Source organism: Corylus avellana, chromosome 9 (assembly GCF_965113065.1).
Source record: "Corylus avellana chromosome 9, dhCorAvel1.hap1.2, whole genome shotgun sequence".
Taxonomy (NCBI): domain Eukaryota; kingdom Viridiplantae; phylum Streptophyta; class Magnoliopsida; order Fagales; family Betulaceae; genus Corylus; species Corylus avellana.
In genome coordinates, this window is record NC_142498.1 from 6,245,632 (window position 1) to 6,261,833 (window position 16,202).

The following is a 16,202-nucleotide window of genomic DNA, read 5'->3' on the forward strand; positions in this document are numbered from 1 at the left end:
ACTGCCTTTACATTCCCTTTTGGACATTATGAATTGGACTGAAAAATGCTCGTAGTGAATTTCATAATATTATGAATGACATCTTTACCCCTTTTACTGAATTTTCTATTGTCTACATTGATGTTGTGTTGATTTTCTCTAAATCCATTGATCAGCATTGGAAGCATTTGAATACTTTTGTTCAAATCATAAAGCATAATGGACTAGTTGTATCCCCTGCAAAAATAAACCTGTTTCAGAATAATATTCGTTTTCTTGGACATAATATATTTCAAGGAACCACTACCTCTATCAATAAATCTAATTCAATTTGCTGATAAATAGAACCTAGCCTTAAAAACCAGCTTGCAATGAGAGGATACTCAAGAGCTTATAAATACCTAGTTAAAACCATACTTAAGCTATATTGGACACTTAGCATCACAACACAATTATGAAATTGAGAATTAGACCCAGCTTCTCGACACAGAACAATTAGAAACTTCTCATTGATGTTGGAGTATGCGGGTGAAGGCGGAGATAGTCTCTTAAAGATGATATTTTCGCTACAATCGACTCAAGAAAAATTGAATTTACAAGTATAGAGTGAGAGAAGAGGCTTCTTTTTCTTTGATTTATGTTCTACAGACAGAAAGTTCTTTGCCCAGGCAACTCTGATACAGAAGGTACGAGCCTACACAATTGTTCTGCTGTAAAAACTCCAAGAGCCCTTGAACTTGAGCTGAAAGAACTACCATTTAAGTATCTGTATTTTACAACAATAACCAACTTGTATCTCTTTTCCAAGATTAGATCAACCACGTGACCAATAGATGTCGTGGCTGTTACGCAAGGAGGTGGACTCCTCATCATTGTGGAAAGTGGAGCATCCAACTGGATAAGAACCGGCACATTTGTATTAGCTTTTTATTTTTATAGCATCACACAAAATTGAATTTCTCAACTAATATAGCATGCAGTAGTCAACTCTATGTTACAATCTTAGTTTATTGTAGTAATTTGCAACGCCAGAAATGACATCAGTTACTTCTAATTAGAGTAATGCTACTTTTTATACCATTTTATCACACTCGGCTCGCACCAACTAACATAATCTTTCTTTTATTTTATTTTTAAATGGTTGATATAAAAGGTCACTTAAAGTATGTCACATCAACCAATGTGAAATGACTGGTAAATTGATGTATACAACACTGGCTAGAAAAAAGCATGTTGTTCAAATATTATTTTTATACCTGTATTAATTATGAGTGAGCTCTAACAAGATGAACCTAAAAACTCTGAAGTAACAAAGTTCTAAACTGGAAGCTAAATATAAAAGCAGCTCAAGAATGGGTAGCTGAAAGAAAAATAAGCAAACCTCATAGCAGTCTTCACGGTGCAATAGTCCAATACAGCTGCCCCAGTCGTCAATAATAGGCACAACTGGATTTCTAAAGAAGCGCATTACCACCTTCCTTAGGGTGAGGGTACCATGTAGGGGTCCTGCTGCTTCAAAAGGAATCATGATAGTCTCAATTGGTTCATCCGGTGATACCTGAAGGGACATGGTGAAGTTACGCAACCTAAAAGAAAATTTTCACAAACCTCTTGCGACATCACAATTAAGAAGATGATCCAGAATTTTTCTCGTTCTTTTTACACATACAACACCATTCTATCACTACAATGTAACGCTTGTGGAGATTATCCAAAGTGTGAATTTTCTAAAGGGAAGCTATTCCAGTGAAAAAAGGCAACCTTAAAGGAGCATTAGTTGAATGCTCTTTCAAGGGAAAGCGGAGTCAACTTTAGAAAGAATAACCTTGCAAAAGGATTTGACTTCAAAAGATATTCTTTCGAGGGAGTCCAACATGATCTATCATCACCTTCCTAACCCACCCTATCGGAGTATAAAACATTGAAGAAAGAGGAGACGAAATCCACCTCACAATAATGCATCAACCTAATTAAGTTAATACGCCAATGAACCACATCATTGCTAACAATCCTAAAGTTAGACACTTTAGCATCCATATTAGCAACACCAACTGGGATAGAGAAGAGGGAAAGGAAATAGATAGGAAGGTTAGAAAGAGTACTCTTTATCAACATACCCTACCACCCTTAGACAAGCAAAATCTTTTCTATCTAACTAATCTTTTCTCCATTTTATCAAAGATAGAATCCCAAATAAACTTAGACTTAAACAGAGGACCCAATGGGAAGCCCAAATATTATATAAGCAAAGATGAGACCATACAACCTAGGATACGAGCCAACCCACTCACATTCGGAACATTACCCACAGGAACCAATACCGATTCAGCCAAGTTAAATATTTCATAGGAAAATATTTAATTCATTCTTACTTGCTCAAAGGTGTAAAAAAAAAAAAAGTGCCATTGAATTCAATCACACTTTTCATGTCAGCAATCTTCCATATAAGAACCACTCATGGTAAAAAGCAACTATACATGCTCTAGCGCCTAAAATATGAATCACATTCATTAACAGTCATCAGGACCTTATATACTTTCCACAATTTGAGAAACAAAGAGACAAGCAGAAAACCTGAGGCAGTAGACGAGGACTGAACATGGATTTAGTGAATCCCAACAAGACTTCTATACGAAGAGCAACCTGCATTACAGAGGTATAATGAAGTCAATATGCATATATATACAGCAACCTGAACACAGCATGATTAATATGCCAGGAGCCAAAAACTTAAAAAAATAACAAATTAAGGAAAGAAAACACCTAGTTTATTAACTAGCACAAAGACGGGTGATATAATAAGGTGCAACCTAGAAGATATAACCTAAACAAGACCCTTAACACAAGATTTCTGGATATAGGTTAAAAATTTAGGAACTTAAAGGGCACCTAGGCAGTTGATCAACACCACCAATCATTTTTTATTTTTTTTTCGAGCTTCTTGAAAATCAAGATATCATATTCCCATCTGTCACAAACATCTTATAGTGTAGTTTAGCTCTTTTAACATTTTTTTTTTTCTTTTCCCAATATGCAATCATGGAAAGTAAAACGCATTACATACCAAGCCACCACGACTTGTCCAAGATATTCCCTTCCATCTCTTGATGATATTTGTAAGATTTTCTATAGCCACCTCAACCTGAAAATAAATAAATAACACCCAAAGACATAAATGAAGATGGAAAAGTTCAAGTTTTTTATTTCCATGTGCTACTAAATATGTAGTCAAGACTACAATGAGTGTAACAGAAAACATGAGTCACAAATCGCTAATTCATTCGTGTTTACAAAAAGAAAGAAAGAAATGGAAGTGTTTTTTTCCAGTCAAGAAGTACTCAGCTTCCATCACTGCCCAAGTGTTACGAAAAATGCACTAACATTCACAGACATATTAACTCAGGGGTGGAGCTAAGGGGGTCATAATCTGGAAACAGAAAAACCTTTTTGTGTCACTTTCTAGTGGTGGCCCCCGCAAAAAAAATTACAGCCCTTTTTTTTCTAAGCACAAAAAAATGCAGTCCTTATGCATCTTATAAACACTTTATGAAAACCCCTCAAAAATCTTTGATATTCAATATGTATTGTAGATGCAAAATCAAAGACTCACCACTAGTACTTGTTTTCTTTTAAAATAAATTAATTTTTAACTCAAGTAAATAGTTGGTCATTCAAACTTCATTAATTTTATCAAAACCAAGTAAGTTTGTGAGGTTGACGTCATACATTTTCCTTTCTGGAGTAGCTTTCCAAAATAAAAGACAAGAAGCAATACACATCAAAGCTTTCCAAAATAAAAGACAAGAAGCAATACACATCGAACAAGAGAAGAGATAAGAGTAAAAGGAATGATTTCAACTAAATGAACCTTTTCCCAAAATTTTTTGCCTTTTAACAAAGACAATGAACATGATTGTCTTTTGGGGCTTTACTATTGTGATCTATGGATTCTGGTATTATTCTTCTATCTCTATTTTTCTTCTTCTTTTGTAAATAATATTCTTCTATCTTTATTTTTCTTCTTCTTTTGTAAATAAATATTAGGGCTTAAAATTTTAAATATAACAATTGTTTTCCTGACAAATCAATAAATTTTAAAACGGTGATATAGATGGATATATAAAAATGGTAACAAATCCTTGAATCAAACAATTTACTCGATCTGATGATCATATATATTCAAGTAATAAATTAGCATATGTATAATTTTTTTTTTGATAAGTAGAGAGATATATGTAGAATAGAATGTTGCGACTTGTTCGAGGCCATAATCAAAACAAACGGATTTGATAGGCACGAAGAATCGCTTTAAGAATTTTATATCGCAAACCTTCAATGCAATTTGCGCCATCTATTATTGACGCTCTTGCTTTGCAAATTGGCTTTTTGGCATTTTCATCTCTCAAAATTCAAAGAACAAAATAGAAAAGAAGAAGAAAAAAGGAGAAAAAACCCTAACCCTAACCCTAACTGGTGCAACCGATAAGCGAAATAAGCTGGCCGTTTAGCATATGTATATATAAATGATCATTGTCATGGACTTTCTTTTGTTTTTTATTTCTTATTTTTGTTTGCTTATTAGTGTTGGCTGCTGCAAATAATAAATTGTGGTTTCACATGGTAACATTCTGTTCATAAATTCATGTGTTTGCCCACTATCATGAAACCCCCCCCCCCCCCCCTCCCAAAAAAAAAAAAAAAAAAATCTCTAGATTTGTAGAATATCCACATCCCAATATGGCGTATGCTTGAGACTTGCATTTTTGTTTCAAACTATAGTTGAATTGAAAATGCTTGTGTCAGCCGTGCATGACAACATTATGACTTATGAGAGGATATGCTAAAATAGGGAAGGATATATTTTTTTTAGATTTTTTTTTTGTTTGTGAGTTGGGGGGGGGGGGGGGGGGGGGGGGGGGAGGGGGGGTGGGGGGTGGGGTTGGGTAGGTGGGTGGGGTATAAGGAAAGCCACCTTTGTGTGCTTGTGGTGGGGTTAGGGTTGAAGAATTTGTTCATCTAAGGAAAGCCGTCTAAATGAAATACTCAATTTAAAAATTGTTTCCACCCTAGGACACTTATTATATAAAGTTTGAAACAATATAAGTCTTGCTTCAATTGTAAGTTGCATGATGACCTCACACATCAAAAGCTCTTTAAGCTGTTAAAACTAAAAATAACTCTGAAGACAGCAACTTGATTCTTAATGCACAGTTGCATCATTCTCCCTAGTTGGAGAAATCTCAGCCTTGAGTTTTGAAGTCTCAAAGAAAGAACGAAAGAAGGAAAGAAAAAAGTATGTGTTGGCTTAGTTAAAGAATAAGATACTAAAGGCCAAAGACCATCACCAGCTGTGAATTGCAAGCTGCCACACCAAAACAAGTTTGAAAATTTCCAGTCATGTTACTGGAATAAAAACAAGGGTAGGACATGTGACAAATTTAGAGCAAGCAGAATTTTTACCTGAGCAGTCAGCTTGGAGATCTGTGTAATCAGATTCTAATCCAATATAACTTCTTTTTTCTCAGTAGTCATCATATATTCTTAAGTTAATATTAAAACACTTAAAAAATTTAGACCAATTAACAAGAATGCAATTCAGAGAACGTAGGTGAAACTTATGCTAGTTTGATTGACACAATATGCATAGCATGTACTCTCATATCTATCACTCGCAATAAGCATCTGAGGTTGGCCTTCATTATTGCAAACTTGATTTCAATTTTTATGTTATAAAGCAACAGTGTCAAATGATGGCAACCACCTTAACACATTCTTCTCCAGGCAGGGTATTCTTTTGTGATAGGCAGTAAAGTTGCATTATCAAGGAAAACACAAGTAATTGGGGAAGAAAGGACATTTATGCATGAAAAGGCATCAATGTTTATGACTATGTGAAACCAGATCTAGTACCTGACCATCATTTAAAGCTGCCTCCATGAGAAGATTATCGGCTTCTTCTTGAATTTTAAGGGAGATAGTTCCAGCAGTATCTGGCCACATGCACTTATGCAGAGTTTTGACCATATCATAATCTCCTCTGCCAGCAAAAACACGCATCAAGGAAAGATAGAGATGAGGTTTTGGTCGCAAGTCCGGGCTCCCTCCAGCCTGCTTTAGTATTTCTCCAAATATACAACAAGCATCTAAATATCACAGAAAACGATTAAATTTGTAAGTATCTAACTTGTGTGTATATATATATATATATATATATATATATATATATATATATATATATATATATATATATATATATATTAGTTATTCATACATCAGAACTGAAAACAGGATCTGATATCTGCCTTGAATCACACTTTATCAAGCCTTCAAGTAACAGGATGCAGATGACAGATATTGATGCCACTAACAGAAACCACTTTTTGTAGAGTATATGCATAAACATCAGCATGCAGAAATACAAGCTCTTTTTCAACAATATGAGCTTGGTGCTTCTCAGCCTAATTCACAGGATGTAAGATGAGCTTATTAGTTTTAATTTAGAATTCACCCCTCTAGTTTCATAATACTCTTAATACCAAAATAGCAATTCTGTGTCATCTTTTGAACATGTTGATTCTTCGTTGCATTGCATTTTGTACAATAAAACATCGGTTTCTACATAGGTTCTCAGATAACATGACACTCTGAAAGCACCTAAGTACTTCATCTATGTTGCCCCAAGTAAGTGCCACCGTCATTCAAATCTTTAATATAATCATTTGAAAAGAAGTAAAGGATACAGTTGGTACATTATGGTCATTTAGACAGGAATATATTCAAATTATATACTTACTATAATATATTGAATGTTGCCATAACAGAAATATAAGTAAAACTGAGAGAATAGAAAGGACATTGCAATGTGATACTAATCAAAATGAACTCCAACTCTTGTTTCTTATGTCAACCAATTCAATTTGGACCTTCAAATATTAAAAAAAGTAAATTAAAAAAAAAAAAAAAAAAAAAAAAAAAATCTCCAAATCATATGTTGTCTAGTTCAGTCTGATCAAAATATGATATTCTTCTAAGTATAAATTATGTTAGCATCACTTTCCTATATTTCAAGTCATAGTCATGTCAGCATGATGAGCAACTGCAAGATAAAAAGGTTTTAGATATGAATTTGGATTTCAACCATACAATCCAAATCTGATTCCAGTATGCAACCTAGTCACTGTCGCGTAATTGCGAAGGAAAATTCAAATGCAGCATACCCTTGACTGCACCACAATTTAGCAATGCATCGACTATTGCAGTGTACGCCGTTCGATCTATAAACAAATCATGATATGATTTCATTTCCAGCACAATCTTCTGAACTGAGAACAGATTCTTGCAATGCGCAAAACCCTACCAAAGAAAAATGACAAAAGGATTTTACTAAGAATTTGTATCAACAAGACAAATACACAAATTTCAATTTAACAAAACAGAAGCTAAAATAGCCCATTCCTCAAAGACAAAGTCCTGCTAATTTCATCCTACTGAATGGAGGATCAACAATAATACCAATTTGTGATAACACTGAATCAACAAGGACAAGTTTTACAGGGGAAGATGCAGAAATTTTGCATTCATCCTTGCACAAAAAATGCTATGACATAATAACTTTTAGATTCTGTAGAATTATAAATTTGTTTAGGTAGTTGGATAATTCTTTACAGTATGCAAATATGAACTTCTACAAACTAATCATTATAAACAGTTAGATAAAGACAAGAAAAACTGACCTTAAGTAATGTCGTATATGTGACAACATCAGGGAAAAGATCATCACGGCCAAATTCTTGTGCTTTGTCCTGAAAAGCAAAACCACAAGTAAATTTTAGTAATCTAGGCAATTCCCTTGAGCTACTTAAGAATAATTTTCAGGCTCTAAACTGGCCTTCCGGATATATGCTTGTGACCTTCATTTCCTTCAACACATGCATTGCTGCATCCAACTTTTCAGTCTTGACACAAGCAAAGATTAGAGTATTATAGGTGATCTTATCAGGCTTTAACCCTAGACGTAATATCTCTCTATACGCAGTTATCGCAGCTTGTGGAAGGCCTGTGTTTATATATCCCTGAAAGTACAAAACAGAAAACAATTAAGCTACATAATTGCACCTTTAGAATTATATCATTTGCGTCTCATGGCCACATCAACATGTTAAATTCGCAAAGCCTAAAAGTGTGTTTTACACTACACTTTCACAAACCAAAAGTACAATTTTAAACTAAATCGCAGAAAATGTATTGTTTATGAGTGCATTTTTTTAAAAAAAAAAAAAATTGAGATTTGAAAACGTAGACAAATATTGATTTTCAAATCGCAAGCATGGAGGTACGTTTTTAAAATAACCTACAGTTTTAAAAGCTAAACTACGATTTTATCAAACGCTTAACTGTGTTTTTAAAAAACATGTTTCAAATCATTCGTTTTTAAATCATTATTTTTAAATCGCATGTTTTGAAATTGCAAGCAAAGAAAAAAAAAAATCATACAATCCAGTTTTTAATTTTCTTACAGACGGATCAGCGCAGAACCTTCATTAATAAGTTGAATATTGAGATTGAGGGACTGCCGCCTTCACGCAGCACAAAACCATATCGTGCAAGAAGGCCATTAGCACGGCGTAAATCTCCTGCACTACAGCAATCCAAGTGAAGGCATATCAGTGAGCATTATGTGATTACAGCTTAATAAGTCTCAGTGTCTAAGTGAAAGTAGAAGATTCTCAATTTCTAACACTGACCAGCTTCAATCAAAGCATTTAGTAGGCCGTAGATAAGTGGTGCCGACAGCTTTGGACTCCCAACAGCAGTACCTTGCTCCACCGACTCCAATATTTGAAATGCTTCATCGATTCTTCGAGCCAAACCCAAGCCCTTAACAATTAGATAAATACATTAAAAACAAACAAAAACAAAGGCGTCCATCACGCTCACAGAGAGATATACGACAAAAGAAGACATTTTCTTTTATTGAAGTACCTTCAGAAGTGTACCGTACGTGACACTGTCAACGCCACAACTGTCCGGCTTTGACATTTCGTCGAACATCTTAAGCGCCGAATCAACGTCACTGCAGTGAACACAGGCCTCCAGAACGGCGTTCATGACGATGGTGTTCAGCTTCCCATACCGTCTCTTTGCAAGCTCAATCTCCTCAAATATCTGCAACGCACAAAATTGAACAAATAATTAGCAAATGAATTTCAGAATTCTTATTCACAGAGAGAGAGAGAGAGAGAAAGACCTGGCGAAGCTGCCTTCGGCGAGTGAGGTGGACGATACGAGAAGTGAGGGGCTTGAGATTGGGTTTGTGGGGAGAGGCTTTCCTGACCAAACGACGCCGCATGGGAATAGTGCAACACAGCGCGAAAGAGAAGCCCGGAATCGGAGTCGGCGAGTGAGGGGGCGAGAAGGCGTGGGTATGATGCATTGTTGGTAGCAGTGAACGGCGAAGGACCGACCCATCAGCCATACAAAGCACCAGAGAGAGAGAGAGAGAGAGAGAGAGAGCAGTGGATAATGCGAGAGAATGGAATGGAAATTTGTAGTGAAAATCATTGGCGGGTAATGTTGATTGGTGCACATCAGGCTGGGCTTTACGAGCCAGGCCCATAAAGGAAGTCCACGTATACGTTACTGAGTTATTGGTGCACATACGCTTACCGAGTTTTTCTGAGGCCCAAGTAAACTATAATATGGGCCAAGTATATGTGACTGTCTTCTTCTCAATGACTCGAGCCCACTGAGCATAGCATGGCATCTCTTCTCGCCTCGCCATTTCGTTCACCTTCACATACTCCAGCTCTCGCTTTCCCTTCTCAAGCACTACAACTGGGGCTACCTTTTCCTCTCCCCGGCGCGTCTGGACTCGGCCCTCGAACTCAATGAGTGAACCCGCCGCACACGAGGACGGCAACGGCGTGAAGGCGGAGAACTCCGACGTGCTCGTCCAGTACGTGGTGCTCCGGCGAGACCTGATTGACACGTGGTCGCTCGGAAGCGTGGTGACACAGGGCTGCCATGCCTCCGTGTGTGCTGTCTGGTCCCACAAGGACGATCCTCACACCGTCGAGTATTGTAGTCCCCAAAACATTGATTCTATGCATAAGGTAAAAAGCCTTGTTCTATTCTTTAATTAATGCGTTTCATAATTTTCTCCGAAGGTTAGATTAAGAATGTTCCAAGAGTGGCAAATTTTACTTGCTAGCAGAAATTTATATAATATGTATGTATGAGAAGAGGCATGGCTTCCAAATTTTACTTGTAGAATATGGTCTAAAACTTTTAAGGTTTTGATTCATACATGTTTTCCTATGAACCAGCTAATTGCCTAAAACAGACCTACTTGAAATTCATTGTATTTTTCAAAAATGTAGGTCACTCTTGAGGTGAAAGGAGAACCTCAGATCTTGAACTTGTCAGAAAAGCTCACAGCTGGTGGCATTGCTCATAAACTGTGGATAGAACAACCTGAAAACATTCCAACTTGCCTTGCTACCAAGCCCTATCCCAAATCTGTAGTATCATCATTTTTTAAGAAGCTGAAACTCTGCAAGTGAGGTAACCTTAATTTCACCAACCCATTATTTTTTATGTTGTTTTTCTGTTGGGAAATGCCTGAATTATGTAGTTGAGTCGCTGAGATTGAATGAATTTGAATCACGAAAGCTCAGGCTGCTCAGCCCTCACCCTTGCAGAAGGTTTTCAATCCAAGCCCTATTCCTGAACCACTCCACCCTCCAAAAAATAAAACGAGTCCTATTCAATTTCGTTGTCTCATTGGCTTGCCGTCACCGACTCTTGACGCTTACCGAGAAAAAGAATTGCAGCCCGGGAAAAAGATGTAATCATTCTGTGGCCCAAATAAAAACAATGCAGCCTATCTGAGGAACAAATAAAACTAAGGCAACTTTTTTTGGGCGTAAAACCTTTTTCAGAGAACATTTTCCCCAATATTGGGTGTTTGGGACAGCTGAAAATATTGGTCAAACTGAAAACGTTTCGGTTGACCAAGGAAATTAACGTTCCCCTGAGTATAAACCATTTTTTGCCTTCTACCTCTCATCTCCCTTTCCCCACACCCCCCAAACACATTTTCGCAGCTCCCTTACCTTTTTGATTCTCACACATGATCTCTCTCTCTTCCTCCCTATCCTCCTTCACTGTCTGCATTAGAGTTCTCGTGTATGAAGTACTCTTGTCCCTCTCGCACGTCCTTCTCATCTAACAAAAAAATTTCGCATCTTGTCTTTCTCGGATCTCTTCTACATCTGATCTTTCTCCATTTATTTTTGACAAATAAACCTTTTTGGCAGCCAGAGCTTCACTGCTCCTTCCTGTGCAAAGATGTACCTTGTATTCTTCTTGTTTAATTTGTTAGTAATGTTTATGCCATTGAGTTTGTGTTTAGCTGGCTTGTGAGTTAGGCCCATGGGATTCACCGAGTCAAATTGTCGAACACCTTGTAAGCAAGTGCACTCCTACTCGAAGTGGAGTATTCTTTCAATCTAATTTCCGCTCCTTTTTACAATCTCAATTCAACACAACGAAAGGACTCTACTGACCTTTATGGTTGTTCTTTTGTACTTACAATTAGTTAGGCACTAACTTGTGTAACTTTATTTGGCTTATTGATATTTAATCCTGCTTATGATGTGGAGATATTTCTATATTGCGTTATGTTTATATCTTTATGGGATATTATATGTTTTTATCTTGCATTATCATTCATGTTTCTTCTTCCAATTCATCTTCAGCCAAAAGGTCCCACAAGAAAAGAAGTCGTACCAACAGTGAAGTTCATTGTTATAATCAGATATTTGAACAGTTGAAAGAGGTTGTAACAGCACTTAAAAGCTTTCAATAAGAGTTTAGTCAATGCAGATCACCTTTATGAAAAAGTGATGAAGATGAAAGGATAAGAAGATGTTATACTTGGATATGCATTTGACCACTTGATGTGTGATGAGAAGGCCGCAAGAGCCTTTCTGGCAAAGAAGGTTAAACTTAAAAGATTTGGTTAGACAAATTCTTCAACAACCATGGAGATCATGAAGATCATAATTTGAATATTATATATATATATATATATATATATATATATATATACTAACTTGATTGTAAATTGTAATAACATATATGATTGAACATGGATGGTAATACTTTGACCAAAACTTGGATTATAATATTTATGGTTGAACTTGAATGGTAATATTTATAATTGAATTTTTGTGGATTGTTTTAATGTAAAATTGTGAAAACTGAAATATAATTCAAAAGGTTAAAACTACACAAAGGGAGATAGATCTTCCTATTACGTCATGGAGGAAGCGAAGTAACATAAACGACAACAAGTAAAACAAAAAGACAAGCCTTTGATCTGATCATCTGGGTATGTATATATGTCACTGAACGACCAAGCGTTTGGCACAGATGGTGCAGTAGTGCTTGCGCTTGTTCCGGAAGTAGAGAGGCACGAAACAGAACCTCCACTGGCTCTGTATGTCGATGGCTTGCACCATCCCTCCGCAGTACGGACACGCACCTGGCGCTGCCTGCCTCGACACAACCCTCTCGTCCTCATCGCAAACAAACACCAGACACATCCTTTTTTTTCTTTCTGTCTCTCGATCTGTCCGATTTGTGCTGATAATTTAGAACTTGGAATATTGGAATTTAGGTGATGGATTTTGGTGAACGACGATGTTGATTGTTGATATGTTGTGTATATAGAGGATTGAGAATGGTTTAGGTTGGGGTCTCGATTCTCGAAGGATTTAGGTGGGTCTGGGTTCCACGAAGCCTGGAAATCTAGAAATCTTGTGTATGAAGCGCGTGTGTAGAAGATTCTAGCCCCGAACCGATTACTTTTTCACGAACTTTATCTCCAAAGAATCTCATCTCATTCTGGGCGGCTTATACGATTTGGGGCTTTAAGGTGACAAGTTTAAATGACCATTTTCTTATATTTAAGGGAAAATTTCACTTTTTTTTTTTTTATTTACATCACTGCACAAGCGTAGGGAAGAAAGCAAGAAATTCGAATTAGTGACCTCTATTTCATTGAAACATAATCCCCAATTGATTAAGCTATCTTTTGAAGACTAAAAATTTCATTTAATTCTCTTGAATTGTCATATCTTTCTCAATTACTCCATAAAAAAAATAAATTTAAAAAAAAAAAAAAAAAAAAAAAAAAAAAAACTCTCAATTTAGTATATCCATATTTTAATTTCATTATTGCATTAGTGTGTGTTTGCTTTCCTACCCATCTTGGTAGATGTTCATTAATATTTTATATATATAATTGTTGGGACAAGTTTAACGCCCCGAAAATTAATTAACTAGTAATTAATTTCATGGTTTGTCTCCCAGCGTTATTCCACTCCGAACAATACTCAAGGACTTCTACTCCTCGAAAACAAATGATACTAAACAGCGAAAACAAAAACATTCTATAAATATAATTGTTACAACCAAAGCGTCTACCAAGGAACATCAAAATAGCTGAAATCACACTATACAAGTCATCATATTTACAAGGGATTCATGTTAAATCTTAATATGCAAACATCCATAAAAGCTTTAAGTCTACAACATAACTCAAAGTACTAGTTATCATGAATACCTGCCTAAACTTGCAATAAGTCCTTAAGCATCTCCTAGGTCGAATCCTTCAAGATAACCGGATGCTTCGCGGTATCCATCTTCTGCTAAACTATCTATAACAGCATAGTTGTACATATGGAGAAAAAATGGAAATAATACAATGGTAAGTCCGACGACTTAATGAGTATAAATGCACATGACGTATCTGTCATTAACGAGTAAACTCAGTTGTTTATAAAACACATGCAACATTATGATAGTTTATCATAGATGTGATATAGATATAATATATATGTTTATCATAGATGTGATATTACCCCTTATCAACAAGGTTAGCGCTGTCCTGAAGGACCTGTAGTACAACACTGGTGCTCCGGATATTGCACACTATCGTACATAACATTAGTGGCACGACCAAATCCGATCGACCTCGGGTGGCCCACACCATTAATGATGTTCGTCCTATAGTGACCATCCATAGGGAATGGTTGTGCCTTGGTTACAAAACCATTGGATCAAAAGCCCACACACACACACACATTTGACCATAAAGTTAACATGTATAGTAAGCCCATGACCATTCTGCACATACCGGTGTACTATGTCATACGATGCAATTAGTCTTATCAGTCTTTTACATGCATTGTTTTACAAGTCTCATTATTATCTTGTTATCAACACACGTTTTCATAAAAGAGAGTTTATAGTAGTTCCAAAATGTATTTCATGAGAGTTGCAAAATATGCATGTTTAATATATATAAAATAGACGAGCAATGCAGAAAAAGTAACAACAAGCATCTATGTGCGTTTGTACTCACCTGGGTCATAAGACTCCTCCGTAAAATTTCCTTGAGGCTCCATAACCTCAAATATTGAGAAAAGACCTATCATTACTTCTAAAATCCAACTAAAACCAACTTAAAACATAAAAACATAGGCTATCAAACGATTTGCCAAAGTGTTGTTCCCTGGAACGCTTCTGACCGTACGTCCAATCTCGTGGCCGTATGTCCACTTAGAGAGTTTCAGGTAGTTACTCATTTGGTTCAACTATCATCCTATACTCCCAAATTGGTTCTAAAGCTACCAAAATGATATCTAGGACCTCGTATCTCAAAACAACAACTCCATGCAAAAGGAAATAAGTCCAATAAGAATGAAACGCTATCCCAAGCTTAAACTAAGATTAAGGACAACAACATAACTAGAAGCTACAAACTACCATCTATGCTAACTATGGAATGCATTTAAACACCATAACAATTATGTAACAAGCTAGGCTTAGAAAGATACCTCTTTGAAGTGAAAAACCCCCAAGAATCACTCCTTCTCCAAGAACTCACAAAATCCTCACAATACACTCACACAAGGGTATCTAGAGGTTAACCCAAAAGTAGAGTACGTCTAGTATTATTGGGGCGTACGTTCGTGTACTATTTGCAATGTATGGCGTACTATTGTCAGCGTACATACGGTGGTCCCCATGCATACGTTCGCACTAAAAATAGGAGCATAAGTCTGGCAACCCTAGCGTACTTCGGGTCAGACAGTCCGAAATTTTCAAGATGCCCTTCCTGTTGTCCCTAGTAATCCAAAGTCTAAATTAACCCTCTAACTAAGCTACCTAAGCTTCGTTAATTATTTGGGTCACTACAACAAGGCCTCGCTTGGCGTTGGCCCCACTTACAGCAAGACCTCCATGCAACGTGTAGAGCGTCGACCCCTGCGCCCACAATGGACATACCTTCAACCCTCGAGCTCGTAGCCTTCGAGCCTGCAACCCCCAAGTTAGCAATCCATCACCAACCCTCAATCCAACGATTACTGAGTTGTAGGAGAGGAAGTAAATGTGGACTTCAAACCCGAACGTCCGAGAAAGGGATCATCTATGTCCTGTCGAAGACTTGAAATAATATATGATCCCAGAGATGCCCTTTACCCGTACTAAAGATCATAACTCATGCTAAAGTAAACGTCAAATCACAAAAGATATTTATCATGTCAAGACCGCCTTCTGTCACATCAGACTCGCCTTCCCTCACCGGTGTTAGTGGGATCCATGCCTATCAGTACGGACGAGGGACCCATTTCTGCAAGACCATGCCTAGGGGTGAAAATGCGATTTTTATTAATCGCCTTCTAATCTCTATAACTGCTTTCAAAAGCGGTTAGCGGTTAGTGGGTTTTTTAAAACCGCTAACCGCTTCTTTTAATATAATATATATATTTTTATTATATATATAATATAGAAGTGCAAAACGATGTAGTTTTACACTTCTATATATTCATTTCTTTCTAGTTTCTAACCCTAAACCTATCTTCTAAATCACTCAGCCTCTGCCTTTGCCTCTCACGCTCACTCACACCGTCTCTCGTTGCTCTCTCGCTGCCGTCCTCGACTTGCCGTCTCTCGTCACTCTCTCGCTGCCTTCCTTTACTCGCCATCTCTCATTGCTCTCGCTGTTGTCCTTGACTCACCGTCTCTCGTCACTTTCTCACTGTCGTCCTCGACTCACCGTCTCTTGTCGCTCTCTCGACTCGCCGTCTCTCGTCACTACGCAAGGTAAGTTAGCAACTTGATTTTGATTTTGGTATACTTGCACCATTTCT

The 16,202-nt window shown here is 36.9% G+C and overlaps 2 protein-coding genes, 1 non-coding gene and 1 pseudogene across 4 annotated transcripts; 1 reads left to right on the plus strand and 3 right to left on the minus strand.

Annotated features, from left to right (window-relative positions):
- Window positions 1-583: 583 nt before the first annotated feature.
- Window positions 584-9,492, minus strand: LOC132190420 (pentatricopeptide (PPR) repeat-containing protein / CBS domain-containing protein). Its single transcript, XM_059605410.2, is given in 13 exon segments — window positions 584-638; window positions 640-873; window positions 1,361-1,537; window positions 2,554-2,622; window positions 3,044-3,121; window positions 5,890-6,122; window positions 7,197-7,332; window positions 7,713-7,781; window positions 7,890-8,051; window positions 8,515-8,612; window positions 8,724-8,856; window positions 8,962-9,144; window positions 9,227-9,492. Coding segments are annotated over 13 exon segments (1,824 nt in total). The 5' UTR covers window positions 9,455-9,492; the 3' UTR covers window positions 584-614.
- Window positions 4,224-4,351, minus strand: LOC132191157 (small nucleolar RNA snoR86). Its single transcript, XR_009441189.1, has one exon. It is a non-coding gene; the product is annotated as a small nucleolar RNA snoR86 (small nucleolar RNA).
- A 243-nt stretch (window positions 9,493-9,735) lies between the features above and the next one.
- Window positions 9,736-10,626, plus strand: LOC132189904 (uncharacterized; annotated as a pseudogene). The gene is made up of 2 exons (XR_015909116.1): window positions 9,736-10,091; window positions 10,359-10,626. The product of XR_015909116.1 is annotated as an uncharacterized LOC132189904 (transcript).
- A 1,561-nt stretch (window positions 10,627-12,187) lies between these two features.
- LOC148583637 (uncharacterized) lies at window positions 12,188-12,905 on the minus strand. Its single transcript, XM_088510494.1, has one exon. The coding sequence runs from the start codon at window positions 12,585-12,587 to the stop codon at window positions 12,387-12,389; it is 201 nt and encodes a 66-aa protein (XP_088366620.1). The 5' UTR covers window positions 12,588-12,905; the 3' UTR covers window positions 12,188-12,386.
- Between the last annotated feature and the right edge of the window lie 3,297 nt (window positions 12,906-16,202).